The sequence below is a fragment of the Tachypleus tridentatus genome, chromosome 4, assembly GCF_004210375.1.
Source record: "Tachypleus tridentatus isolate NWPU-2018 chromosome 4, ASM421037v1, whole genome shotgun sequence".
In the NCBI taxonomy this organism is placed as follows: Eukaryota; Metazoa; Arthropoda; class Merostomata; order Xiphosura; family Limulidae; genus Tachypleus; species Tachypleus tridentatus.
Window position 1 is genome coordinate 71,976,562 of NC_134828.1, and position 27,986 is coordinate 72,004,547.

At 32.3% G+C, this 27,986-nt stretch overlaps 1 protein-coding gene across 9 annotated transcripts in view; it reads left to right on the plus strand.

The window, feature by feature from the left end:
* The first annotated feature begins 2,862 nt into the window (after positions 1 to 2,862).
* LOC143249412 (uncharacterized) overlaps positions 2,863 to 27,986 on the plus strand; it is a 40,528-nt gene continuing 15,404 nt past the window's right edge. For 6 of the 9 annotated variants that reach the window (XR_013027772.1, XR_013027773.1, XM_076499214.1 and 3 more), the window contains exons 1-5: positions 2,897 to 3,043; positions 3,597 to 3,712; positions 5,913 to 6,022; positions 15,504 to 15,648; positions 26,159 to 27,964. Coding sequence is in view for 7 of the 9 variants with exons in the window: in XM_076499214.1 (XP_076355329.1) it covers positions 3,649 to 3,712; positions 5,913 to 6,022; positions 15,504 to 15,648; positions 26,159 to 27,964 (2,125 nt within the window). In the remaining 2 variants the exon portion in view is untranslated. Of the gene's footprint in view, positions 3,044 to 3,499; positions 3,713 to 5,912; positions 6,023 to 15,503; positions 15,649 to 26,158; positions 27,965 to 27,986 lie in introns of all 9 variants that reach the window. The other 3 variants (XM_076499218.1, XM_076499217.1, XM_076499219.1) reach the window with 3 other exon arrangements.

Here is a 27,986-nt window from a genome sequence, read left to right on the forward strand (position 1 = left end):
CCATATCATTGTTTCAAGGCACTACACTTACTTCGAGAAACTACCCATATGCATTATCTTTCAGTTGTTACAATTAAATGTCATTCACCAAATATTTATATCAACTTACCAGCTAATTCAAGTCATGCTATGATAGTTCACTCAACATGCCTGTAAGTACGAGAAACCTAAAGTCCAAGTATTGAACCTTGAAGCACTCCACTATTAATAAGAGTTCAATTTGACTGGACTCCATGAATAAGAACTTCCTGCTTATTCTCATTCAGTCGCTCTATGGTCCAAAAATTTCATCTTTGGAGAAAGAAACAATTTTGTTAGCTGGTCTTTTTGTGTGACATTTCATCAAATTAGAATCAGCAAAAAATGATAAAAGGCTAGTAAAACAAAATTTCCCTTTAATGAATCATGGCGGAACTCTTTTATGGCATCATATTTCAGTGAATTATATCATAAGGAGTCTTTTATGAAACTCTATGGAATTTTTCTCACAACAAAATTCATAATAACTGGCTTATAATTTCCAGGGATATTTTTATCATTCTTTCAGAAATAGAATAACATTAACAACTGTCCAATCTTCAGACAACTGCCCACTGTCAGTAAAATGGTCATTTTACAATATTTTCAGCATGGCGGCTGGTGTAGGCTCGCTGGAACCGCTGATATCCTTTAATAGTCATTTTTTCACACAGACGACGTCATTAGCTGTGTTTTGCAATGCAGTCGATCTATTTTTGGGATATATGACGAAATTTTGAGGTATATTACGTCATTCGAAATTGTGTTAGAAGGGCAAGGAGACCAGTCAAAAAAACAACTTCTTACCAACTCAGTGAAGATAAAACGGTATCAATGGGGTCTGAAATACAAGAACTTGACGCAAGAACAATGGAGGAAGGTGTTATTCAGTGACGAGACTCATTTCTTCGTACAGGGTCAAAGAAATCTGTATGTTCGCAGATCTCCAGGTGAGAAACTTTGAGAATCTCACAACAATCAGTTCGTAAAACATCTCTTGAATATGTTTTGGGGCTTTTTCAGCTACTATGGCGTCGGTGGCTTACATATCGTAGAAGGTATGATGCGAGGACTACAGTACATCGAAGTTTTGCAGAAAAAAGTCGTTCCAGAATTGAAAAAGAGATTTCCAGATGGATCTGGCATTTTTTAGCAAGATCTGGCTCCGTTACACACATCGAAACTTGTGAAGAATTTTATGACTACAACGCGAATAAAGATACTGGACTGGCCTGGAAACTCTCCGGACTTAAATCCTATTGACAATCTTTGGGCGATTTGTAAAGAAAGACTTCGGGGAAAAGACTGTACTACGAAAGATAAGCTAATTGAGGCCATAATTGAGGTGTGGTACTGAAATCCAAAAATTAGTAAAGACTGTAGTCAACTCTTGGACTCGATGCCAAAGCGGATTTAATGACCTTCTGAAAAATAAAGGCGGTGATATCATGTATTAATTTTGAGTAATTTTTGGATTCTCAGAAATAAAACGCAAAAAATTGAAAAAAAACACGTAATTTTCCGTCTTGTTTCAATTAATTTGCATAAGGGTGTACTATATTTTTATTAAAATCTTAGTCATGATACTCTATCTACTTTTAATTATTCAATATTTTTAACTGTTACCAAACAATTATTTTTACAGGATTATTGATAATTCTAATATTTTTCATAGAAAACCCGGACTAAGCGTTGCTAATATTTCATCTTGGAGAAGCAGAACGAAATGAAATATTTAAAAGCTAAGACACCTCATAGTTTTCAGCAAAAAACCCTCTGTCAGCATATTTTAAGTGGCAGACTCCAATTTAACATATCATTTACTTTTAACATATTTAAAACATTCTTTTTGACAGTTTTAACATTATCAACCAGTTGTTTCTTATGAGCCTTTTCAGACTTCTTAATTTCCTTTTAATACTATTCCTGGCCTTTTCATAGTACTGTAAGTCTTTCAATATATTTGCTAATTAAAACTTAAAATTGTGGCATTTGTCTCTTGTTTCATCCTTTATGCCCCTCATCAACTTTTAACTCTTAATCTCAATTTACTAATGATAACTTTTGTCTTAAGATCTCAGAATTAGCTTTATAAAACTTACAAGCTAAAATTTCATTATTAAATCTCAATACGTAGAAAACATCAAACCCAGCTTTGTAACAATCATTCATACTTTAACTGCTGTAATCTGGGCAAATTATAGGTATAATTCCAACGAATTTTCTTTATATTTATCTCCTGGCATTTCAACAGTAAACATCAGTTTCCCTTACCTTTATGTAGGAAGGCTAAATTATACATATACATAGTTCTAACAGGACATGAAAAGTGTGTGCTGTTTACTCGAGCAAAGTAACAAGGAAGAACTGCGACTGAAGAATATAATTTTTGAACAACGTTTTTAAATAAACTATAAACATCGTTTATGTCGTATAAGTGATTCTTTTATCTCTTTAAACGAATTTCCTCAAAAAATCTAAAATACGTTAGAACACTTAAGATATTAAGTATTTAATGACAAGGGACTAGCTTTGAGACTATTAAAATTTGGAGGTGGTATTAATAGGTAATCAAGAAAACTTTATTATAAGTTTGACCTGATGAAGACAAAATCGTCTCGAAACGCATATTCGTTACTGTTAAAGGCTTTGTCGTTACTCATTCAAGTCGTCTCCAAATGTTACATAAAACATCAAATCCAAATTTGCCATGTTGTATTATCTGACACTATCAATTTTTTAGCTTGTTTCAATATGAAAGGTAATAATCATTTGACTTCCTAAAGTTGTCAAATTAAGTTTTTATATACTGTGAATGAGTAATTATAAGATGGCGCTGCAATGGTCGCAGAGACAAGAGTAACTGCACACGGATTTCAGAGCGTATAGTGCTTGTTGTAAGTTAGTTGTGTGGTAGTGATAAAGTGATATGTCGTTTCTAGAAACATAATGATTTAGAAAAAATCAATAAGAGTCGATATTGGGTTTCTTACGATTTGCTACCAAGGTCAATGCTTCTTATTTTGTAAGTTACGGAAATACATGAGCATGAAAATCACTGTAGTATTTAATGCAATATATAAAAAAAACGTTTATATAATGAAATTAAAAACTTACAATAACAGGCAACTTTGAGTTTTGAATTTCTTGATGTATTGTTAATGTTTGTAAGACGAATTCGCATAACTCCAAAGAAAAACCATCCATGGTATTTCAACTATTTGAACTTAAGCATAATCGTTTGTGTACTGACAGTGTAACATATATGCAAATTAAATACCCACAGTTTTTATCTGTTTTTACATATTGCATAATAGTAATATTGTTGTTAGTTCAGTTAGTGAATTATTATGTGAACAAATGATCATAAGAAATCTTATTTTTAACGTTGTTTCGTTAAAAACGACTTTTGTGTTTAATTTTACTTTCAAAATTATATATATGTATGCAATTTACAAGTTAGTTTTAAACGTACGATTAGTTGTTGCAGCCTTATAACTTGTATCGGTGAACATGTGATGGGAAATCTGGATAAGGCCACAATATCACAAACATTAAAGAGTTATGCTCTCTATTAGAAACTGAACTTGACTCCGTTATAAGACTTAAACCTATCTACAAGTGGCAAAAATGTGGAAGCAGCTTGGATTTGGGCAGAAAAAACCTCAGGCTCAACTCAGACATAAAGGAATTGGTAAGTATAATGATTACTTCACAAGAAGATTGATCAGACTACGTTTTTCTGCCTTTCTGTTACTCATGCCAACTTTGTAATTTGTTTGTATGATAAAGTATTACTATTAGCATCAATTATAAAGTGACAAAAAGTTGCTGGTGAAATCCTGAGAAAGTAACTGTGATGTATAATATTCCATAAATATTGCTTTATGAGCTGATATATTTTGTTATAATTTGTTTTCAGTATTTACATGCATTGAAAATGTGAGTCCAATATTGAATTTCATGGCATTTAGAGTTTGTGTGATACCTTTCATAAGTAACTTATAGTTCTCTTAAAATTAGAAAACTGTTAATAATAATACTAAAGTAATGCTGTTTACTTCTTATTCTTGTATAGATGTAGTGAATGGCTCCAAATATTCATACTATATTTTTTTTACATTAAGGAGTATTAGAATTTAAAAACTAAGGACGTTTTTGAAGCATAGGTGAATTAGATAACAGTTGATTTAGATAAAAGAGATAGTGATTTAGAGAGAGCAAATAGTCTCTTTGAAAAACTGAATATAAATAATGATTTTAATGACAAAAACTAAAGTGGAAGTGGTTCAGATGTAAAAGCTAGTTAAGGGTTAAGAATGTAGTCTATATAAACAAAGCAGATAATTGCAAGTGACCTGTTTGAAAAAGGATGTAAATAAAGGTTTGAATGCAAACAAACATAATGTAATGTTTTGGGACAACATGGAATGTATTGGTCCATCTCAGTTGTCTTATTCTCTAAACTAAACTAAAACTGTTAATAAATAAATTAAAAACTTAAAGTTACTCCTTATCATTCTCACATTTATCAAACTTTCTCTTAAACACGCTTAAATTTACTTCTTCCACAACATTTCAGTGCAACCTATTTTTGCCAGAAAAATAACACTGTCTTAGTTGAAGATGACTCCTATTTTTCCAAAATTTATATTTGTGTCACCTAGATCTACTATTTTCACTATTAAGTATGAAAAAATGATGCATCAACACTGTCAATTCTATTTACAATCTTAAACAAGACTGAACACAACATTCCAAAGATGGCCTAACCAGTAACCTATGTAATGAAATTACCTCTTTAGTCTTTAATTCAATCTGCAGATAAAGCCTAAAATCCTGTTTGTCCTACCATTAATGACAGCACACTGTTTGGATGGCTTTAGAAACTGATCAACTAGTACACCAAGATCCCTTTCCTTCATGACACTTTTAAGGTTATTCCAAATTATTCTTATAATTCAATTATGATAATCTACTTGAATTATCTTGCATTTATTACAATTAAAATACATCTATTGCTTACCTTCCCAGCTCACTAAATTATCTAAATCCTTTCGTAAATCAGCAACATTCTTTAACAACTAGCAACACCCCGGATCTTAATATAATCTGGAAATTTAAGCAATTTATTGACCAGTCCTTCATTTATGTCCTTGATGTAAATCAAAGAGAGCAAAGGTCTTAAGACTTGGATGTGAGGTGCCCCACTTTTAGCTTTAATACAGTTTGACTGAAATCCATTTGTAAAAACCTTCTGCTTTATTCCATCCAGCCACTCTTCTATCCAGTTTGATAACTTATCCCTTAATCCTTTTTCCGTGTGGTTGATTTGTGAAATGGTAATGATTTGTTTTATTTTCAAGGTCTGTTATATTTATGACAATGGTGTTTTGCTTTTGAGTGATAAATGGGTAACTTGAATTGGTCAGCTGACTTTCTGTTGCTCTTTACTTGTATTAACAGGACATGAATTCTAAGATTCATGGTATATACTTTTGTAATCTAATCATGTTGCTTATAGTTTAGGTCTAAAATATAAGGTTTCTGTTATCTTAATCACTACTGCTTCCATCTGAACTATTTTACTGTTAAACACAGGACTTAAATTATTCAAGGTGATACAAAAGACCAAAGGTGACAAAACCACTTCAAGTAAGCAGCATTATGTTTGGTACATAATATAGTCCACTTCCTTATATAACATCTGGCATGTGTTCATATTTCCTCATTACAAAAATAAAACTATCCAATTGTTCATTTTGTTTTTGTCAAAAGTGCATTATGCAAATTTTTTGTTGTCATTTGCATATAAAAGCAAAACATCATACATTTTACACTTGCTATTTCTGTTAGTAGAATTTCATATTTAAATTTGTCTACTTTTAATGTAGGAAGAGGGCATTTCAGTGGTGAACAAGGTGAAGAAGTTATGGGCCTTGCTCCTATACAGTTGAAGGCAGTTCACTTTAGAAATGAAGAAGAAAAGGATGATTCTGACATAGTGAGATATTTTTACATTTTACATGAATTTAACTTAAAGGCTTTGTTTGTTTGTTTCCCTAAAGGTGCAAATATTGCAATTTTTTGTTTAGTTCAAGCATTTTTCCTTATTTAAGCACATTAGTTTTAATATGCATAGTACAATTTTAATATAAAATATTGGTGGCATTATGGTGAAAACATTTCAGGATTGGTTTAACATGCTTCTGATGATGCATTTATAAAACACCAAAGTAAGAATATGATTAAGTCTTATAGATATTCTTGAAACCATTGTCTGCAGCTGAACATGTTTTTTAAGTGACATTTGTTGGGTGTAATTAATTTGTATATTATATCTGTACAGAAAGTTTGAAGTGTTTTGATTCCTTTTATATAGAGTTCTTGTGGATACTTTAAATTTGTTGATGATATTAAGATTCAGGGAAGTGGTGATAATGGTTATTGTTCTTAAGACCTAGACAGTAAAGGTGAATGGTATATACAAATATTTAAAAAAGTGTTATTATTGAGAAGTGTAATGTGATATGGTTGGGGTAAGAAATTCTGGAAAGGATATCTTGGGCAAGCTGAACACTTGTGTTGGGTTGAAACAGGAGGATTGTTGTGTGATTGTTTATTGAATGTTCAAGCATTTAGCAGAACTGAAAAGAGCAACTTGGTATTTTGGATATGTTTATAGAAATTATATTTTGCATTTAAAAGTTTAAAAACATTATTATAACATTGTATAAGACTATATTTAGAATTCTGTGAGGAGTCCATGTATTCCTCTTCTTTTTGAATGAATATAAGTGTGCTTCAAAAAAGTGGATTTGGTTTTGATCATCTAGTGAGAAGTGATTTTGGCTGAATGGCCTTCAATTAAGATTAAAAAGGTTATTTAGATTGTATAAAACATGAGTGAATCCTTTTACAGGGAACTATTACCATCTAGTTTAGTTATGAATTAGAACAATATTTTGCAAAAAAAAACACACTAGGTAAATAAGTTGTTTTATTACAGAAGAGTAGCTAAAAAAAGCAGTTTAGTAAAGCAAATCACAAAACTGCATATTAAACATACTTTAACAACTCAGATTTATCAATACAATATAAACAATGTTTCTATTGAAAATGTTACTCATATATATAATTTCTTTAATATGTAATGATATAAATCTAGTGCCTGATTATAAAATTCAGCATTTTTACTTCAATTGAAAATGTGCAAAGAAACTTTATTAAAGAAAAAAGGTATTTATGAAAGTTGAATTGAAATTCAGTCACTGTGTGTGTATTGTATGGTTTTTAATATTTAAATAACACTGAAAATATTATTATATTAGAAAATTTGATGTTATTTGTGAAAATTCATGGTAAATGGAACACTGTCAGAACTACTGATATTAGTAATGCTAGATTTATTGCAGTTGCATGTCATCTTCAATTTTCTTAAGGTTGCAAGAAACCAGGAAATGTTTTAACTTAAAGTGCTCTTGGGAGGTGTTAAAATTCATACTTTTGAAAAAGCAATTTTTGACAGTTTTTCTTTTTTATATATTTATCCATTTGATATGAGATTTGTTGATTTTTCATCACTTTGATACCAATAATATCATTGGTAAAATGACTTGTTTATGTTTCCATACTTAATATCTTAGGTTCAGAAACTCTTGTGTTATCATTTTGTCCAGTTTCACCTATATAACATTTCTCGTAGGATTGGCATTGTGTAATATAAATGCCTTGCTTCTTATTTTCAGATTGTTCTATATGATGTTAGGTTACTTAGGTATTCTTAAGGATGTTCTGGTACTTATATATAATTTCAGAGTAATATCTCCTGTAGAGGCACAATTTTTTTGTTGTCACCAGTATAAAATGGTTTCATATTTCCATTGATTGGTCTTTCATGTTTAAAGATGGTATTTTGCAATAAAAATGTAGTGTAAAATGCAGTTCTTCAAAAATAGAACAGATCATTTTAATTTCATATTCAAACATTGTCAGGTGACATAGCATATAGACTGAGAAAAAAGTTTGGTGTTGTGACCAGTTTATTGTGGAATGAAAAGTTACATAAAGTGTGTTGGTTTATGGTATTTGTTAAAGGATGTGTTCTATGTGTTTTGTGGTTGTCACAATTTCCAATAAAATAAGTTTGCTATTTTTGTTGCAATCAACTTTAAATTTGATAGTGCAGTGAAAGTGATTAAAGTTGAAAAACCTTTTCTTTTGATTTAGCCACCAGAATATATATTGTCAACACCTTGTAAATATAGAATTTCTGAAAGTTTTATATTTATGAAAGGGCATAATTGAGTTTAAAATGCTAATTAACCCTTTTACAACAGGTCATGGGTCAAAGGCCATGTCATCTCATTTGTTCACTTGCATTTAAAATTTTATTGAACTGCTATTTTATGAATTTATATCAATAAGTTTGTAATCAAATTGTATATTATAATTGAAACTTTAATATTACATATGAGTTAACTTATTAATTTAAAAGTAAGTATTAAAGGAACACATCTAAATATAGATTTTAGTGAGTAGTATGGGACATTGAATGCAGCACTGTTTAAAATTATGTTTGTAATGTCAAAATACTATGTCTATACTTTTGTGCAAATTAGGAACTTAATTAATTAATATTGCCAAGCTATAATATAATATAAAATAAGAACCTCGCATCTTTTTATTGAGCTGAGATATGGCTCATATACTGAATCAAACATAGTGGCCCTGTTCAACTTTTTACATTTTATTGAAATGGTCACTTGTATACACTTACTACAGTATGTCATATGAATAACCAATCAACAGCTTATAATGTCCCTTGAGTGGTTTTCTCAGTCATTTTAATCTTTGAAAAGGCCACCATGTTCTTTCAATCCAAGATCTCAAAGAGTTTCCTCAAAAGTTTCATCTTTTTTTAAAATCTAAATATACCCTAGTTACCAACCTTAATAAATGATAGTAGAATTCTGTGGTATCAGTGTAGTTATTTGTTATTTTTTGAATATTCGACTGTATGTTTAAAACCTAGTAGAAGTATAATATAATTTAGGTTATTCTTGGTTTTCACATTTTTAGAAGACTAACTAACATTTTTCAAAAGAATGTTCGTCCATGTACATCCAAAAGTTATTTTCAAGTAATTCAATGTATACACTGTGATAATAAAAAAAAAAAAGGTGAAAAGACATTTGTTTTAATAGGACTTTAACCTAGAATATCTCAGGCTAATACAAATAATCTGAAATAGATGATTTTACCAAATGAGTTGGTAGGGCTTTAATTCCAATCACACAGCTTTCTACTACTTCCTTAAAACACATTATTTCTGTTTCATAATGAAATGTATTTTTTAACAATTTGTTTCATAGTGTTTTACAGAAACATCTTGTGTATATATATTTAAGCACAGTACACAAATGTATGAATTATAAGTTTGTATCAAATAAGAAAACTAATTTTGCTGTAAAAACTTTAAAGAGTAGAAACCACTATTATAAAATATTAATAGTGTTTCTGTGTGTTATTTACCCACATTATTTCATAACAAAGTAAAAACAGTTATTTATTTCAGAAATGTTTTCACATCATAAATTCACTTTAACTGCTGGGTATTATGTGTATATAGTAGTTTTGGTTCACTGATACATTATTTTTTCACTTGTTTTAAACAGTGACATTCAAATTTCAATTTTTCATGTAAAATATTTTCATACATGAAAAAGTGCTAATAATTACTTTATAGAATGTGAGAAACTATATATTGTGTTTTGAAAGAACATTGACAAAATATACATCAATACATTTTATTACATCTAGAAGTCTAGTCTTATAGGGGAAGGATAGAACTTCCATGAAACAGATTCAGATGTAGGGATAATAGCACTTGAAGAACTTTAAAATTTATTCAGGAAGTTAGAACTAAATATAAAGGAAAGAATATAACCAATAATAGAACTGTTAAAATAAATGATTTACCTGAAATCAATGGTGCATGTTTACGTATTTAACCATAACCAGACTGAAATGTGGGAATGGTCATACAAATATTAAATACTTTATTGTAAAGCTTTAGAATGTGTAATAATGAAGATAAGACCTCCTACTGTTTAAGGAAGTGAATGTAAGCAAAACAATGATTTTTCTGCTTTGATCTGTTGGTCTATAATTCTGTGGGGATATTTTTTTCTGCTTCAGGATGGTAAGTTGCCAAATTTAATGATACTTAGTGAAAAAAGTGCAGTACCACAACTTCCTTACATACTATAGAGTAAATGATGATTAGTTTACTGGTCGTAAATTGAAGTGAGGTATTGAACACATACTGCCCTTTGAAAAAAAGATTTAAAGAAGGAAAGAAATGTTTGCCCTCCAGTGGCAAAGTGGTATGTCTGTGGACTTACAATGCTAGAAACCATGTTTCGATACTCATGGTGGGCAAAGTGCAGATAACCCGTTGTGTAGCTTTGTGCTTAACTATACATAAAAGAAATGTTCATATATATTCTGGTCATTCTGTAATCCTAGTACTAAACTAACTGAAAAAACTTGAAATCAATTTGAAAATAAATGTTACAAAAATTTAATCTGTGGCAGCTTTGGGAAGATTGTACAGCACAAATTGAAGCAAGGACAATTGATTGTCTTACAAAATCTGTTGGCATCCACACACGTGATTTACTGTAAAAAAAATTAGGCTAGGAGAGGATCTACTAAATATTAATCCTTTACTTTGTTTTCCCAAATAAAGTTCTTATGCCAATTTTTGTACTGATAGATATAAATGTTGAGCATAAATCAATAATTTTTGTAAAAAATTGAATTTTGACATATTCAGATTTTTGATAATTTTCATTTAACATTTGTAATTCAAGAGGCAAATTATATACAAAAATATTCTTCACTTATAGAAAATTTAATTAATATAAACAATTTGCATAAAAAAATGGGTGAACTGTATACAGTTTTGTGGCTTTGGTCTCTCCTTAGGTGTCTGTAAATGATTCAAATTTAAGCTAATTATAAATAATAATAATTTAATAAGTATACACTGCATATTTTAAAACTTACACAAGAAGAAAATTAAACCAACTGTCTTATTTCATACATACGTTTACAGAGACACAGACAGAAATCAGTGTCAGAGATATTGTGAATACCAGAATTATTTAGGCTTTGGTTGGAAATCCCACTGATAAGACTAAAAGATTACATAAATACTTGTTGGAATGAAAAGCTTTTGATCCAGCAAAACTGATACCATGTGTATCACTCCACTGAAGATTGGATTTTATAATTATCAGGAGGTTTCAGTTTTTTTTCCTATTAAATTTATATATAGTTGTACTCTACTTTCTAGTATTAAATTCTTAACTGAAATACAAGGCAGTGCAAATTTAACATTTGAAGTAATGATCATTAAATAGTGGAAAATTGATAAAAACTTAGGTTATTAGTTTGAGAAAAAGAAAGTTTTATTTTCATATTGAACAAATTTGCGCATAGCTATTCCCTTCATAGTAAGAGAATTGGAAGTATTATTGGAGAAATGTTTTGCATGGAGACACTGACCATATGTGGTTTGTTAGGAAATGGTAAGTCATAAATTGTTTGATGTATTTGATATATGACTGATTTTTAAGACATTTTTTAGTGTACTTGTTCCCCTAAGAGCTGTAAGATTAAATTCTTATGCAAGCTCCATACTAATTTTACAGTTTTGTTAAATTTCGAGTTACAAATGCATGAAGCTCATGAATTTCATTAAACGTTGTATTGAAACAAGTAGTTGGAAAGTAATATTTATAAATATTTCTTTATTTGTACATAGAGGAACTGATGTCAAAGGGATCAAAATTAATTCCTGTCACTGCAGAACTGCCTGTCTGATCATTAGAAATGACAAGTTAATCTTCCCTTTGAGGTTTTTCAGCTATTGTCTTCCCAAAAAACAGGATATTATGATTATGTAGAAAAAAACACTGTCAGTAAAGTATCAATATACAGTGTTTTGAACTACGTTAATAGAAACATGATTGAGCTCACTGATTGTTTTCCCTAGATAAAAAAAGAAAAATATTCATTATAACTTATAAAGTTCTCTCTGTTTAAGTGATGCTTCTGTGGCATGAAAATAAACCAGAAATGGAGACATTTGTCTCAATAATTTCACACTATTGCATTAAAATAATATTTCTAGCATATAGTTAAGTCATTTTGTTGTTTATCTTTAATTGGTATCACTGGTGGATATTTCTTTCTGCATTGACTCTCAGGTGTTACACCTTTGATATCTATGGTTCAGCTAGTATGCATCTCTTGTTAAAGTGCAATGTTATGTTGCTTGCAGTACGTTACATGCAAGGACAGCTTTGTACATCTTTTCTGGACCATATTGAAGTTTGTCTCCATAAACATGAATGAAAGTGTAATTTAAGCATCTGAATAGAATGCTCCAGAACAATTTTTTTTTATGAAGTCTCCTGACATGAAAGTTGCATCAACAACTATGCCTTTAGCATATATCATTTATGTAAAGCAAAATTTAATAATCCTACAAACCTTTTTTTAGAAGATTGATGCATCTAATGTACTTAAAATTAACTCATAAAGGAGCCAGATGTTTGTTGCTACTTCATTTTCTAGGTAAATTCCCACACTATTGTTTTGAAGAATAAATTAATTGTGGGTTCTGTCAGACTACTTAGCCACATTATTTAATAGATGGAGATAGAAATGATACAAGCTGAAGACTAATTGAATGGTAATTTTTTCTTATCAAGAAATTAAATTAATTTCCTGTTGATGTATTAATTACTACCCGAATATGATATGTAGCAACAATCATATTGGGGAACCCAGTAACTTAATGAAAATCCTTTGCACTCCAATCTGCTGTTCTTGCCGTAGTGAAATTGAATGTACTGATGATAAATGGAAATGGTTGAATCTAAAACTTCAGGCATCAGTGAGTTTGTGCAATTCCAGTTCTATCTCTAATCTCTATTTGAAAGTAACCAGTAGCCAAAACACCAATAGCAGATAGACCTCGAATAGGTTAAAGACATGGAAGTGTATACTTAGTTGTTCTCTGCATCCTGGAACCTAAAATCTTGCATAATTCCATCAAGACTGCATTTGGAAAGTGGTACCTTACAAACTTGTGTTTTGTATTTACTGACAGTAAGTCGTGTTCATTTACGAAGTATTTCTCAATGAAAAGTAGCATTGCTAAGGTCTTGAAGAACTGCGAGATTGGCCATTTTCAAACTATGATTTATTTTGACGTTTTACCATATGTTAATTTATAAAACAAATATATGTTCTTAATAGTTTATGCCTGTTGCAACTTATCATATTACTTTTTTTTCTTATTACCAATACACAACTGAAACAAGGAGTCATAAAAACAGTATCCTTTGTTTATTAAGTAATAATAATGGTTCATGATAGCCAACACTTATACTGTGATTGTATGATTAACCCAAACGTTTTGGAACTTGCACCTATAATACTGTGGTTATTGTTATAATTATATGTTACTTGCGGATTATAGCTTTGCGTGACAGTACTTAATGAAAACATTGTGTGACAAATATCACAATTTTAGTAATATTTTCATCAACAATGTATAAACCTAAAGAGAACGCTATTATTTTACAAACTGTAGTGCTATAGATTCTTAACCGATTTAATACAAGTTTTATATTTTCTTGCAGTATCATTATTCTAATACAAGGAAACGATCGTACAAGTAGTCGAGAATGTACGTCAGTGTACGGTTATTCTTACACAAACTTCTGTGGCGATACATTCAATTAGAATGTAGGTTTAAAAGGCAATACTTGTGGACTCATGATTGATAAAAAGTGGCCCACGTTAATTTAAAATGGCCACCTGATTTTTGACAATGCGCGCTATGATTATGGATCTTAGGGTTATTTTCACAGAGATAGAAGTACAACTGATATACGAGAGACATTTATGTAACTACGGAAACTGTTATCTTATGTAGGCAAGTCTTTCATGTATTGCGGGCCTGGCATGGCCTAGCGCGTTAAGGCGTGCGCTTCGTAATCTGAGGGTCGCGGGTTCGCGCCCGAGTTGCGCCAAACATGCTCGCCCTCCCAGCCGTGGGGGCGTTATAATGTGACGGTCAATCCCACTATTCGTTGGTAAAAGAGTAGCCCAAGAGTTGGCGGTGGGTGGTGATGACTAGCTGCCTTCCCTCTAGTCTTACACTTCTAAATTAGGGACGGCTAGCACAGATAGCCCTCGAGTAACTTTGTGCGAAATTCCAAAACAAACAAACTTTCATGTATTGAACTAACAAGTTTTGAAAGAAGAAAAGTAATGGTACTAAAAATTCAAGTGATACTAAAAATGCAAAATAAAGAAAATACAAAGTGGTGCGTAATCCATCTTCGATAGACATTAAAGTAGGTGGTATTCTGTATAAAAAAAAAAAAAAATCCAGGAAATTAAAAACGAATATCAACAACTTTAGATGTAATAACTTGTTTGGAGTTTTCAATGTGTAAATATTTGAATGTTTGTATCTTTTTTCTTTCGAATGTTTAATATCTCGTCGTTTTTTGTACTTATGATACTCCGTTTTTTTTTTTTTGTTTTTTGTTTCAAATACCTGGTAAGTTACGGACTTTTATTTTGTTATTGATTTTTGGTATGGTTTACGAGACAACGTTTAGAGCTCTGTTCTTGATAGCGCTGTATTAAGAGCTTGAGGACTTGGAGCAAGATTTATACAGGGGGCGCTTCAGAACTAAAGTTTGCTGAAAAGTATAAAAGCTTGTTGAAATGTTCTACATTCGTTTCTTATAATAAAGTTACTTTTATTACCAATTCAATTTATAGTATCTAAACTTTTTCAAAAGGTGGATTCATTGTCATCAAATTTTACTCCGGAACTTCATAAATAAGTCAAATACGGTTCAGTACTTTTTATCACCTACAGTTTGGACGATACACAAACACAATCGATGGGTATTAGAAAATGCTAATTATACTATTTGTATTAAAAAAAAAAAAAAGTAGTGATAACGAACTCAATCAAATATTTATGAAAACAAAATTAAAGAAAATATTAACGAAAAATTACAAAATAACTGTTGTATGAAAACATTGAAGTCACCGTTTTAGTAATAACACAGTTGCAAGTTTTTATTTTTCTATAAGCCTCCCAATTTTTGAGTAATTTATTTGCTATATTTCTCTTATTGAAATGTTCGTAGTAACTGAATCTATCTGCGTTTATTTTCCTTATCTCCGTAATTCTCCAGTGCTGGTCTTTCATAGTCTTTCATACAGCACAGGTGCGTTGTGGTCTTGAAAACAGTAAAGAACTTTCAAGTCTCATTGATTTTATAACTGCGGTTTGTTTTTCTTGATTATTCTTTCCTTGTGTACGTAGTAAATTTAGCCAATAAGTAGTACTTGTTTTGGTTATTTGTGTATTCATCTAGCCAGTTTTGGTGCAAGAATACAGTGACCCTTTGGACTATCGACCTGAGCTTTCAGGGGAAGCAGACGGCGGAGACGATGTTTATGTCGTGCCGGTCGGGAGTTACTATTGTACAGAACCGGTTGGACCTCAAGACGCAGAGAGAGGTAGATTTATAATTATTAATAATTTGTTTGTTTTTTATTCAGCTAACATTATTTGTGTAATTGGTCAATTAAGTGATTGCTGTGATTATTTTAAAACAACATACTTTTCTCTGTTACCGATATTTTAGAATCTAATAGACTTATAAAAGACTTCGTTTTATTATCAAAATGGTAACATTTTTGTCAGTCCAAATATAAAACTTGTTTGAAAAGTCTTATTGGAGATTCAGTAGCTCCCGTGAGTTGAGTGAAATGTATTTTTTATCCATTGAAATAAAGATAGGTGAAAGTTGGGAATTTTTATTACATGTTATTACGACTGGAGGAGTTTTGTTCACCGGTTCACAGAGGAAAATATGACAAGTTATTGAGGAAATAGCCCCAAGAAATTGGATTTTTTATTGTTTATCAACATGTTCGTTCATTTTAAAATTACACAAGAAAGATGTGAAAACAATCGCAATTACCTGCACTTGTTATTATTTCTTGTTTAAGTAAGTACGTGTAACACATCCATATTCGTTGTTCTTGCGTTAAATGCTTTGTTTTGTTTTTTGTTTTTGGAATTTCGCGCAAAGCTACACGAGGGCTGTCTGCGCTAGCCGTCCCAAATTTAGCAGTGTAAGACTAGAGGGAAGGCAGCTAGTGATCACCACCCACCGCCAACCTCTTACCAACTAATAGTGGGATCGACCGTCACGTTATAACGCCCCCGCGGCTAAAAGGGCAAGTACACTGTATGTTTGGTGCAACGGGGATTTGAACTCGCGACTCTCAAATTTCGAGTCGAACGCCTTAACTCACCTGGCCATGTCGGGCCGACGTTAAATGCTACTCGTTGTGTTTAGGCGTGGGATAAAAACTGTGAAGAGAGTAAGCGCGTTAAACCTATACTACCTGTTTGATTTTTTACCAAACATTCTCGTCTTCTCAGGCGTGGGGTCATTATAAAGTCACGGTCAATCCCCATTTTCGTTACTGAAAGAGTAATCTGAGAGTCAGCGATGGGTGATATTGACTACCTGCCTTCCATCTAGTTTATCATATCTAAGTTAGAGACGTCTAGCGCAGAAAGCCCTCGAGTTGTTTTGCGCCAACTTTAACAAACAAACAAACCATTTGATTGATTTGACCCTATAGAATTGCTGATGGGGTCTGTAATGTAAACCTTTTAAACCCATTTTAATAAACGTTTTGAATATTATCAAAGTGTATGTGGGTTCATGAAGCTGTAGATTACAAGGGCCCTAATAATACGAGCAAGGCTTGAATTCAACCGGGGAAGGTCTCCTGTTACCTTGCATATTGATCAGCGAATTTTTAAATATCTTCAGATCACCATGAAACTCACTTGATTCCTCAACATGCGTCTGTTGTTTTTTTTTTATTCTTTAAATATACAACAATGTGTTCCTTAAGAAGAACATGTCATGGAATTAAATATTTAAGTGAAATGTTTACTCACACATGATTGGTCATTCTCACCCCTCAGCAACGTGACTTTTTTATAGATGTTAACAAAACAAGCTAAATGTTATTCATGAACGACTTTTGAATTTCATCGTAACATATATTTGCACCTTTTGCGCCTGCCGCGTGCTTGGTGGTGTTTTTGCCCCTGTCCTTGATGGCATACCATCTGCTGTCCTTGATTGCATTCCATCTGGTTACGTAGACAAGTTATGAAAACTGAGGAACAAACCACAGAACTGAGAATTTTTATAGTTTAGTTATATTTTCAAATGTGAAAGTGTTTGCGTGTGTTGTCTGTATGAAAGCTACAGACATTTTTTGCGACAGAAGACAAAAAAGGGTTAGGTGGATTTGGCGACGGGTAAAAGAAAATGGCTCGAATTCTTATATACTGAATTTTTCATATTCAAACAATGTGCATGAATAAATTGGCTAACTCGCAACTATTTCTAACTGCAGTTATGACGTGTTTTAAATAAAAACATCACTATTACCAATGACAGTAAAACATGTTTTCATTATTTACACAAAACTAATGAGGGATTACTGCATATTTAAAAATATACAAAATGGAGACCGCGTTGTAGTCTCAAAATCAATCAGTCACCAAGTAGGAAATGAACAGGTTATGTTTTTAAAAAAATGAGCCAGAATAGGTAATATCCATAATACAATGATTATGGATCTTAGAGGTATTTTTGCATTGAGATAGAAGTACAACTGACATACGAGAGAAATTAATATGATAACTGTGAAAACTGTTGGTTATTTCATGTGGGCAAGTCTTTCATGTAACGAAGTGATAAGTTAGGAAAGAAGGAAAGTAGCTGTGCTAAAAATTCAAGTGATACAAAAATGCAACATAAAGAAAATATATACTTGAACGATTATACAACTATGAAATAGTATATATATTTTTTTTTTTCGAAATAATCGCTAGTAATGATTGCCAGTTGAAACAATGTTAATGTCTTATATTTAGATTGTTTAAATTTTCATAATAAGCGACGCCGTACGTTAAACATTATTATTGTTCATTCGGCTTGGCGACAAATACACAGGCCACGCGCTTGTCTCGCGGTCGTGTCGGCATTACAACCCAGGTTTCATTTATTTTTAATGCATGTTCGTCACAAAGTTTGTGCCAATATAGCAACAAATTAGCACGGAAACTCAACACGTTATCGGTTGTAAATTGTTCGAGATCTAAACTTTTATTGGTTCGATAAAGAAATCACTCCATGCAGTTGTGACCATTATCAGATCAGTGCGCGAGGTTACCGGGTTTCGTGTGATGTCACAAAGGTGTCTACCTTCCTGAAGTAATGAATTCAGCAAGGCCACAGTAATCACTAAAAATCATGGGGGCGCCAGTTTCTTCCTGGTGAGGGATGGGGTCTGTGGTGGGCTAGGAGAAAAAAATGTAGGGGTTGCAATCTACATATCATGGACACACAATTTATGTAGGAAGTGAATCAGCTTTTAAGAGTAAGCATATTTCATTTTGAGATAGCTTCGGCAAATCCCTCACCCCTTGTGTTTTTTGTGGTAATTACACATGCATTTGGTGATCGACTAATCATTTAAGGCTCAACAGTATAGAAAGTAAAAAATCTACAGGCAACTAAATCACATGAACTAACAAATATTAACAAAAATATCATCCATATTACAAATAATAACACAAGATACAGCTAAAATACTTGTGTACTGTACATAGAATAACGAGTTACACCATATACTAGTAATTGTTTAGTTAGTTATTTACGTGGACGGTCTGCGACAAAAAATTTTCTTTAGCATTTTAATACATACCTGTCCACGTTGAGACTGTGGCACCTGTAACACTATGTAACAAAATTATTACTTTTTCTTGTTCCAGGACAGAAAGTGTTATTTCCCAATTGCTTATGCCTAAAGTAAATGGAAAAGACCAATTTTTCTCTTCAGACTTTACTTTTGTGACCTGGGAGCATATAACGAAAACATGATGGAAGACTATATTTGGGGACTGATACGTGAAAGTGATTTACATTACAGTCGCAAATCTCGAAAAACTACTCACTTCTAAATATTTTTGGATAACTTTAGTACAAATACATGTAAATCTTGATTCATATCTTGTTTTATTCAGACTTTATATAAATGAAAATATGCAGATTTGCCCGTTTTTGCATAGAAAATAGGTTAATTTCTAAATTTCATTATTCAGGTCACGAAAGCGAAGTTTGAAGGGAATAATGGCCTTTTTCTGTACTTTTACAACATAAGCAATTAAGAAATAACAAATACTATCCAGGAACAAAATTTATGTTACGTAGTGTGTTTATCTTGTTATGGAAAACCGACTTGTATTATGAAAATTAATGTCTTCTTGATACTTTGTATAAAACCTATCCGTATTGTGAATGGCTAAGTGTGTTAAGGCGTTCGACTCGTAATCGAATCCCGGTCGCACCAAACATGCTCGCCCTTTCAGCCGTGGGGGCGTTATAATGTTACGATCAATCCCACTATTCGTTGGTAAAATAGTCGCCCAAGAGTTGGCGGTGGGTGGTGATGGCTAACTGTCTTCCCTCTAGTCTTACACTGCTAAATTAGGGACGGCTAGCACAGATAGCCCTCGAGTAGCTTTGCGCGAAATTCAAAATACCTACCTAATTAACCGTATTGTGAAAACTGATATATCCTTGATACTTATTAAAACAAAACGTATTTAATAAATACTGTAATAGTTCTTTATTGCCATAAGATTCATACATCTTTGTATTTTTTTAGTGAACTTATTAACAGTTTTAAAACCTAATTTTTTGTTTGGTATAAACGAATAAGTATAAACATGTTTTAACAATTAACGGTCGGAAAGTGAACAGTAACGTGTGCTGGCTTTCTTAACTTGTGTACGGATTATGAACGTTATCCTTGTGTTACAAGTATCGAATATCTAGGTATTTAGTCGTAGTTCAGTGATTTCATTTATATATTGGAATCTGCTACTGATCTCGTGTGAGTGTTACCTCTGAATGGTTACATACCTCCAGCTGTGGTCATTTAGTCTGTCTCTGCTTTGAATCTTGGCGGCCAACAAGTTAACTATTGGAATTAACTGCTGACCGGATATTTGTTTGTGGTTGGGGCGGCGGGAAAGTGAGATATCATATTGTCTGGTGCTCGACAAATTATAGTGCGTTATTGACATAACACAAGTAAAGTCATTCAATACAATAAACAAATAACAGCTACAGCTTAACAAAATCTAATGTACAAAATATGAAATAATGATCAATTCTTTTTTTTTTTGGGGGGGACATATGTCGTCAACATTACACATTCTGCAGCTCAACTATTAATGAAGGTAGATTATCCGAAATGTTGACTTGTTAATCCTAATTACCTGACTCTTTTTAACCACTTATCTGTATTAGCAGGATTTCTTTGATCATTTATCTCGGCTTAGCCAAGCAGAATATCCAATAGTGTACGCTTTTAACGTATATAAAAATTGCGTCCTAAATTTGAATAAGACTGTTGATGTTTTTGGACTCTGGTATTCGTCATGTTTATATTTTTAACCGTTTGAGTCATTTCTCCCCTCTATAACATTTGAAACTGTGACATTGCATAGCTGTTTACTTGATATTTAAGAAATACAACACTTCTGTTATGTTATGTCGGTTTTAGCTGTATTGAGAACTGGATGAAGCAGTATTGAGGTGTCTAACTAGTTACAATGTATCTCAATAATTGTTCTGAGGTTTGTTTTTTTTCTGGGAGAAAGGCTTAGAGGACTGTGTAGGAACGTTATTTCATACTTTGATATTTTTAGTTTATTTTGTAAACCTGTTTTAATCTTTAACAAGGCTGGTTTTAGGTATTTTGTGTCCTGGGTAACATTTTAAAGTGCTGCCCCGGCGAAACTGTTGCTTCTATCAACATGCGTATAACATTACATGAAGATAAATGTATTTCTATTCAGTTTTAGCAGACCTATATGTTAAAATAGTAAATAACACGTAACTTTAAAATCAGTGCACAATTAAAAGTATTTGTAAAATTTTTACATATTTCGACGTTTACACGTCATCATCACGAGTCTGTCAGTGTCTTACTTCAAATTATTTGATTTAAATTAACTTGATTTTTCTCATATTTTGTATTTTATCTGTAAAACTATTAAGTACTTCGTTATAATATTGTATTTTGAAGTTATTAGAAGCTTGTTTTATACTTAAATTGATTATTTCATGGATATAGTATTCTGGTCACCAAGAAACGGTAAATGGTGTAATGCGAGTACAAGATGGTTGGTTGCATTGAAACAAAACCTAAAAAAGTAGATGCATTACCCCATTCAGTGATTATTTTTGAAAGTTTCGAATTCGTGATTCATATCTTTTATATAAGATCTCATTAGACTCGGGTTGTTAAACGGAATACGTCGTCTGAGGCAAGTGTGTTGATCAGTTCTGGTACCATGACTCATCGTGAAGTGTATGTTCCATACTATCACGTACAGAGGCATGGTACTTGCGGTAATAGTTTACTAATGAAAACCTAAAGTATATGTGTGGGTCTAGTTTGAAGTTCCTTGAAATGTAACAGGTCTTCTAAGTTTTAAATTCACAAAATGTACAGATATTTTCATCAGTAGATACATTACCAGCCCATAGAGTTTTGTGTATTTCCTGTTCATCTAGAACAGATAAACTGTTTATAGAGAACGAGTAGATTTAAAAAAAAAAAACTCGTTATGAAAGCAGATCAGGTGCAGTCAGCTTATTTATCATCGTGGTTTCAGAATCTACCTGCAATTGCATGAGATGTTAAGGGATATATTCGGGCTTCTTTTTAGCTGTTTAATTAACTAAGTATTTAATTACTAAGAAAGCAGGAGAAAGTAGAAATAAAATGGCTTATTACTGGCGTTTCTAACTTTATATATTGTTAAGATTGCAATTTAAACTATAGTGTTTAACATTTTTGTTGAAAATCGTGTAACAGTTGCAGTACGCGTTGGAAAACCTGACTGTGAAGATCACTAATAATTTTGTAAGACGAATTAGTTGTTTAAATTGTCACCACTAGAGGACAGTAACAGCAGTGTTATAATTCCTTTTTAAAGAGACTGATTTGTGGAATTATTTAACCTTTAAAACTTCTTATAAGAAGAAAATAATTTTAAGTGATTTTTATGTTACCTATTATTATTTCACATAAATATAAGATATCAAACATGAATTGCCTATCTAATTTAATTTTGCGAGGGTTACACAAACATCTTGATAGAATATAAGCACGTAACACGTTTTATTCAAAATTAACGTGGGTAAACCACATAAATAATATTAGAACAAAACTTTGGCGAAGAACAGACTATGCTAGGAGTCTAACTGGTAAAAACAGTGGAGCTGCGGTAGACAACATTATGAAAATATATAAAACATACATTATACCCGTCATTGAGAATGCAGCTTCGGCATGGATTAATATAAGCAAAACTACTGCAAACAAAACTACCAACAATACAAAATACATTACTCACAACAGCTTATAAAGTACCCAGAACAACATCTTTCGAAGTTATGCATAAATACACTTATCGAAACAATAGCAGATAGACTCCTACATAGTACAATAAATTATTTTAACAAAAATTGGAGAAAAAATGAACTAGTAAGCGAACTTGACAGATATTGTTTACATGATGATAGACCTAAGCACCTTTCCCCAGTGAATATACACTTTTTAAATAAAAATAAACATGTAAAAAAGAATAAAAGGCCACCTATTAACTAGACTCCACATTATTTTAGAGATTAATTACAAAACATTGAAAGGGTTTTTTTATGTAAATGTTTTCTAGTTAATATCTAACTGATGAAAGTGCAAGTAATCTATGTAACTATAAGAGAAATGATTTATTTGCACCAAGTGTGTGTATAGATCATGCATGGACATCGCCCTGGAAGGGGCCTGAGTAAGTGCGGGTTACTCTGGCCCATGTGTACCATATATAAATACGCTTGAAAGTTGGAAAAAAAATCTGAAGGAAGGAAGAAGAGGTTAAAGAAACCTGACCCTCCTGGGTAGACAAACATCAATACCGAAATACCCATATATATATAGAGAGAGCATATAACTGTGGTCGTTAACTTTAGCCATATAAAGTATTTATGTGGATCTTTAGTAATTATAAGAAATTTGTTGTTCCATAGGAAGATTTTACTTTAAGTTCCTACCAATACACACAAAAAGAATAACACCAGAATTCTCATTAATCCTATGATTCTTTCTGTAATCACTTGGTAGGATTTTCGAACTTCTTAAGACTACCATCTTTTTTCACTATTAGTTCTACTTTGTTTAATTTTGCGCAAAGTTACACAAGGAGTATCTGCACTAGCCGTACTTAATTTAGCAGTGTAAGACTATATAAATAGAGAAGGCAGCAAGTCATCACTACCCACCACCAACTCTTGGGCTATCTCCTTTATCAACAAATAGTGGGACTGAATACCCACTATAATGCACACACGCCTGAAAGGGCGAGCAAGCTTGGTGTGACAAGGATTTGAACCCACAATCCACAGATGACAAGTTGAGCTCCCTAACTACTTGGCCATGTAGGAAGACTGTTAAAGCTTCTAATTTCTTATAAATGATTTCCCATATGTAGATTAACTTGTATATGCTTTCAATTAATTAATTGTTTTGTTGTTTTTGGGGCAGTAATTGTGACGATTTGTTTGGAGAAATAGTGCTGTACTCTATATGTTTGTATCTACCATTGCTCATTGCTTTGGATATTGTGTGTGTATATATAAAATATATGTAAAAAAAAACTCTGAGAAACTTATATTTTCAAAAGCTGTAGGAATGCCTTTTGTTTTAATTCCAAGGCTAGTTTAAGTTGTTAAGAGTAGATTATTTTTTGTAGTATGTTTGAGAGAGATAATTAAAAAGTGAGAAAGTAATATATTTTGGTTTGTCAGTTATGACACCAGTGGACCAACTTAAAACAATACAAGGCTGATATAATCCTGGTATTGTAGAAAGGCTTCATTGGCACTGAATATGGCAGATGCTCTGTGTTTGCTATATTTTATTCTTTGCTTTCACTTGTAGGTTCTTATAATTTTGTTAATGATTCATAAGCATCTTTTTGTAAATGTTAAGTCAAAATTTAATAAATGTCTTTTATTTTACTAAAGCCAGCATCTTACAGAGGATATTGGTCTGGCATAGTCTTATTGTTAAGGTATTTAGATTACAATGTGAAGGTCACTGTGTGAAACCTGTTGTTGAAGTTGCTGAACATGCTTGCTTTTTTAACCCTGAAGTGTTTTTTCATGGGTAAAGAATTGGAAATTGGTGACGTACTCTCTATCACTTTAAAATTAGGAATGACTAGCATAGGTAGTGCTTGAGTAGCTTTACACAAAATTTAAGAAACAAATAAAACAAATTATATAAAGTGACTTAAATTTACTTTTGATTGTAAATTTAATTGCAGTCAGTATTTAATATGTTTATAAAAGTATTTCTAAGATTTTACATTTTAATACTTGCTGCTCTGTGTGAAATTAACCACAATGACAAATATTTTTTGGTGTGTGTGTGTGTATAAATAATAACTTTCCATCTATCTCTTAAAGACCACTTCTGCAAGATATTCATAATTGCACGGCAAAGATACCTCATTTCTTTATTTGCTTCTCTTTTGTCTGTAATCCAGTGCCTAACCTACCTATCTCTTTATCTTTGATTGTTTATCTTTCCATCTGTCAGTGTACTTGTCTCTTAGTCTGTAATAAAAGTTAGTAAAATCGCATGTTTTTCAGAAAACCTGTGACCATAGAATTCTTGTAGGAGTCATGTTCATAAGTGCAAAGTAGTTTGTGGCACATTATATTAAGCATAGAAATGTGTGTAACATTATTAAATGTTACAAATAAAGAAAAAAGAGTAGTTCATTAGTTGCACTTGGAAAATTCAGATCAAGTTAAGTGAATTTTATACGATATGTAAGAAACCTAAATATATGCAAAAAAGTGTACTTATATTAAAAATAAATAGTTTAATAATACTGTAAACAGCTCTTAAGATGTCAAAAGATGAATAACGTTCATTTTTTAACAAGACTGGAAACACTGAAGACGTTTATTTTGTAGTCATCATATGTTCTATTTAACAGTTGTAAAAGAGGTTGTGGCAATCATGTTTTATTTTATTTGGCATTCAAAGACTTTCCACAGATAGATTTTAAATCCTGTTGATGTTGTAATTTAAGAAGTATGTGTGGTTATCAAATTTTGGAATCAAACCATATCTAAGCTTTTAAGAAAATTCATTAATCGTGACATACTTGGTGTTTTACAGTAAACAACATTGTAAATTAAGAGCACTGTTTTAATTGTCATTATTCCACATGAGTATTATTATTAGTAGTATTATTCACTTTGGCTTGTTACCTTTGTGAATTTAACTAGTTCTTGCTTTATTTTTATAATTTTGACCATAGTTATTGCTAAATTATTTTGTCAACAGATTACCCTATCTTGAATTTTTATGTTTTCTCTTCTTAACCATGGCTGGTTTAAGAGGCCATTTTTACTTTGTAGTGTTGTCAGTAGGCTGATTTCTATTGTGTATAGATTGATGCAGTCCTTAAGATACTGATAAATTTGATAATTCACCATATCATAGATTAGATTTAGTTTCATAATATCTATCAATACAAGTAGATAGCTAACTATAGTGTTACAGCTTTGAATAATTTACAAATTTTTTTGCAGTTTCAACAATATCTTAGTAAGTTTCATGTAATGGCTTTCTTCTGTTTTTCTAGTGCTGCTTTTTATAAGCTGTGAAAGTTAAGTTTGGTTTGTTTAATTTTATAGGTGTTATTCAGAACATTTATAATAAGTATAATGTAGAAATATAAAATCAGTTACAATGAACATACATAATTTATTACAATAAGAATTTATCTTACCTTACTAAGTTTTGTTACCTTGTGTTTTCATTTTTTTTCTAGCACAACAGTCCCACCTTGTGTGCTCCTCTGAAATTCAAAATGGTGCTTATGATGATGTGTGTGTAAGTGAAATTAGTAGTGGTAACGTTCCAAAAGATGATACAAGACCAGCATCTGAATACGATGACCCATGGGAGTTACGACTTGGCATGAGGTTGGCAGGAAGTCTACAAGTGTCACCTTCATTGGATGGAGGTCAGTTCCAGCAGTTGAATTCTCTTAGTTATGCATCAACCAGCATGGAAGCAGATTTTGGTCCAGAAAATAGTTCACTCTTAAGTATTGAGACCTATGACTCTGTAGATAATGATGAGATGGTCAGACAGATGTATGAAGCTGCCTTTGATTCCAGGGTAAAACAAGAAGTGGAAAACATTAACTGGCATTTGAAACATATGTCTTATCCAGAATCAGGGTCATCAACATCACCTAACAGTGAGTCATCATCCACCACTCCAACACATCATCCTCGGCCCCTACCTCCAGAGCCTCCTCATCAAGATCTCCGACTATCCCTCTCTCAGTGTAAAGAGGGAGAGAAGCAAAAATCTCTTTCCATACAAGGAACTCAGGAGAGCCCAAGAGATGGCAGTCCAGGTCATCTGGAACAAGAGCAGAAAAATGTGTTGAGTGCCATACCATTCTTTAGTAGGAAAGCCATTTGTGGTCATCAGGGTGTTAGAGTTCCTCCCATGGATTCAGCTAAGCCTTTATCTAAACTTCAGAGTAGACATCAGCCTACTGTTGAAAATTTTGAAAGAGATGCTTCTTTTAGTAGTTCAGAATGTGTAGATAATTGTAAGCTCGCAAGGTCACGAATTAAAGAAGACCAGAATAATATTGTTCGCTCCTCCAATGGTGCTATCCCAAAATCTGATTCCTCAGGTAATAAAGGTGTATCAGGCTCCAATGTGATGAAATTTCAGTCTGAGAAAAATGACATTAGGCCTTCAGGTGACTATGATCCACCATGGGATGCACCTACACCTTCCAGCAGCCTTGATGAGTTTTTATCAGCACAGTCTTTTTCTTCTTCTAATGATGTTCCTAGTTTTCAATCCAGCCATTCCTTTCTTGTGGGAGTTCGGCGAGACCCTTCTACAGATTGTAGATCACCAGGAGATTATGATCCTCCTTGGGATGTCCACAGACCTCTTCTTAATAATCTTCCATGTGACCCTTCACCCAACCTTGGACATTCTCCCAGGAGTGACATTTCTAGCTCTAGACCAGTCGCTGTCAATTACTTTGGTGCTACAACTGACACCAGGCCAATTGGAGAATATGACCCTCCATGGGACCTGCCAAAACATGGCAAACATCCTCAACAACTTGCTTGCTCAAATAGTCAGTCTGATGGAATTGATGCACAAACTGTTTCAAAAGATCCCAGAATCCCTGCAGATTATGATCCTCCTTGGGATATACGCAAACCTTGTCTATTGGATAAAAGGGATGTACATCATTCTAAATCACCCCATACCTCTTCTGATGAAATTGATGGGTCAAATGTTAAAGAAAGTGGCTTGCCAAAATCAAATGTGCTTGTAAAAAAACCTAGAAATGTGGTATCCACATCATCTTTTGAGTCTTACCTAGAATGTGAGCAATTGCCTTCAAGAAGCAAAGAAACAGAAAGAGTGACTGGTCAGCCAAAGAGACCAGAATCCCTTCCCATCCAAAGTATAGGAGCTTCTCATTTATTGATGCCTGCTACAAGGGGAAAAAGCAATATATTAGGATCCACTTCACAGAACCCAGCTAGAGGTCTTGATCCTGCTAAGCCCAGCTCTTCTAAAGGACATGGTATGATTACCCTTTTAAAAAG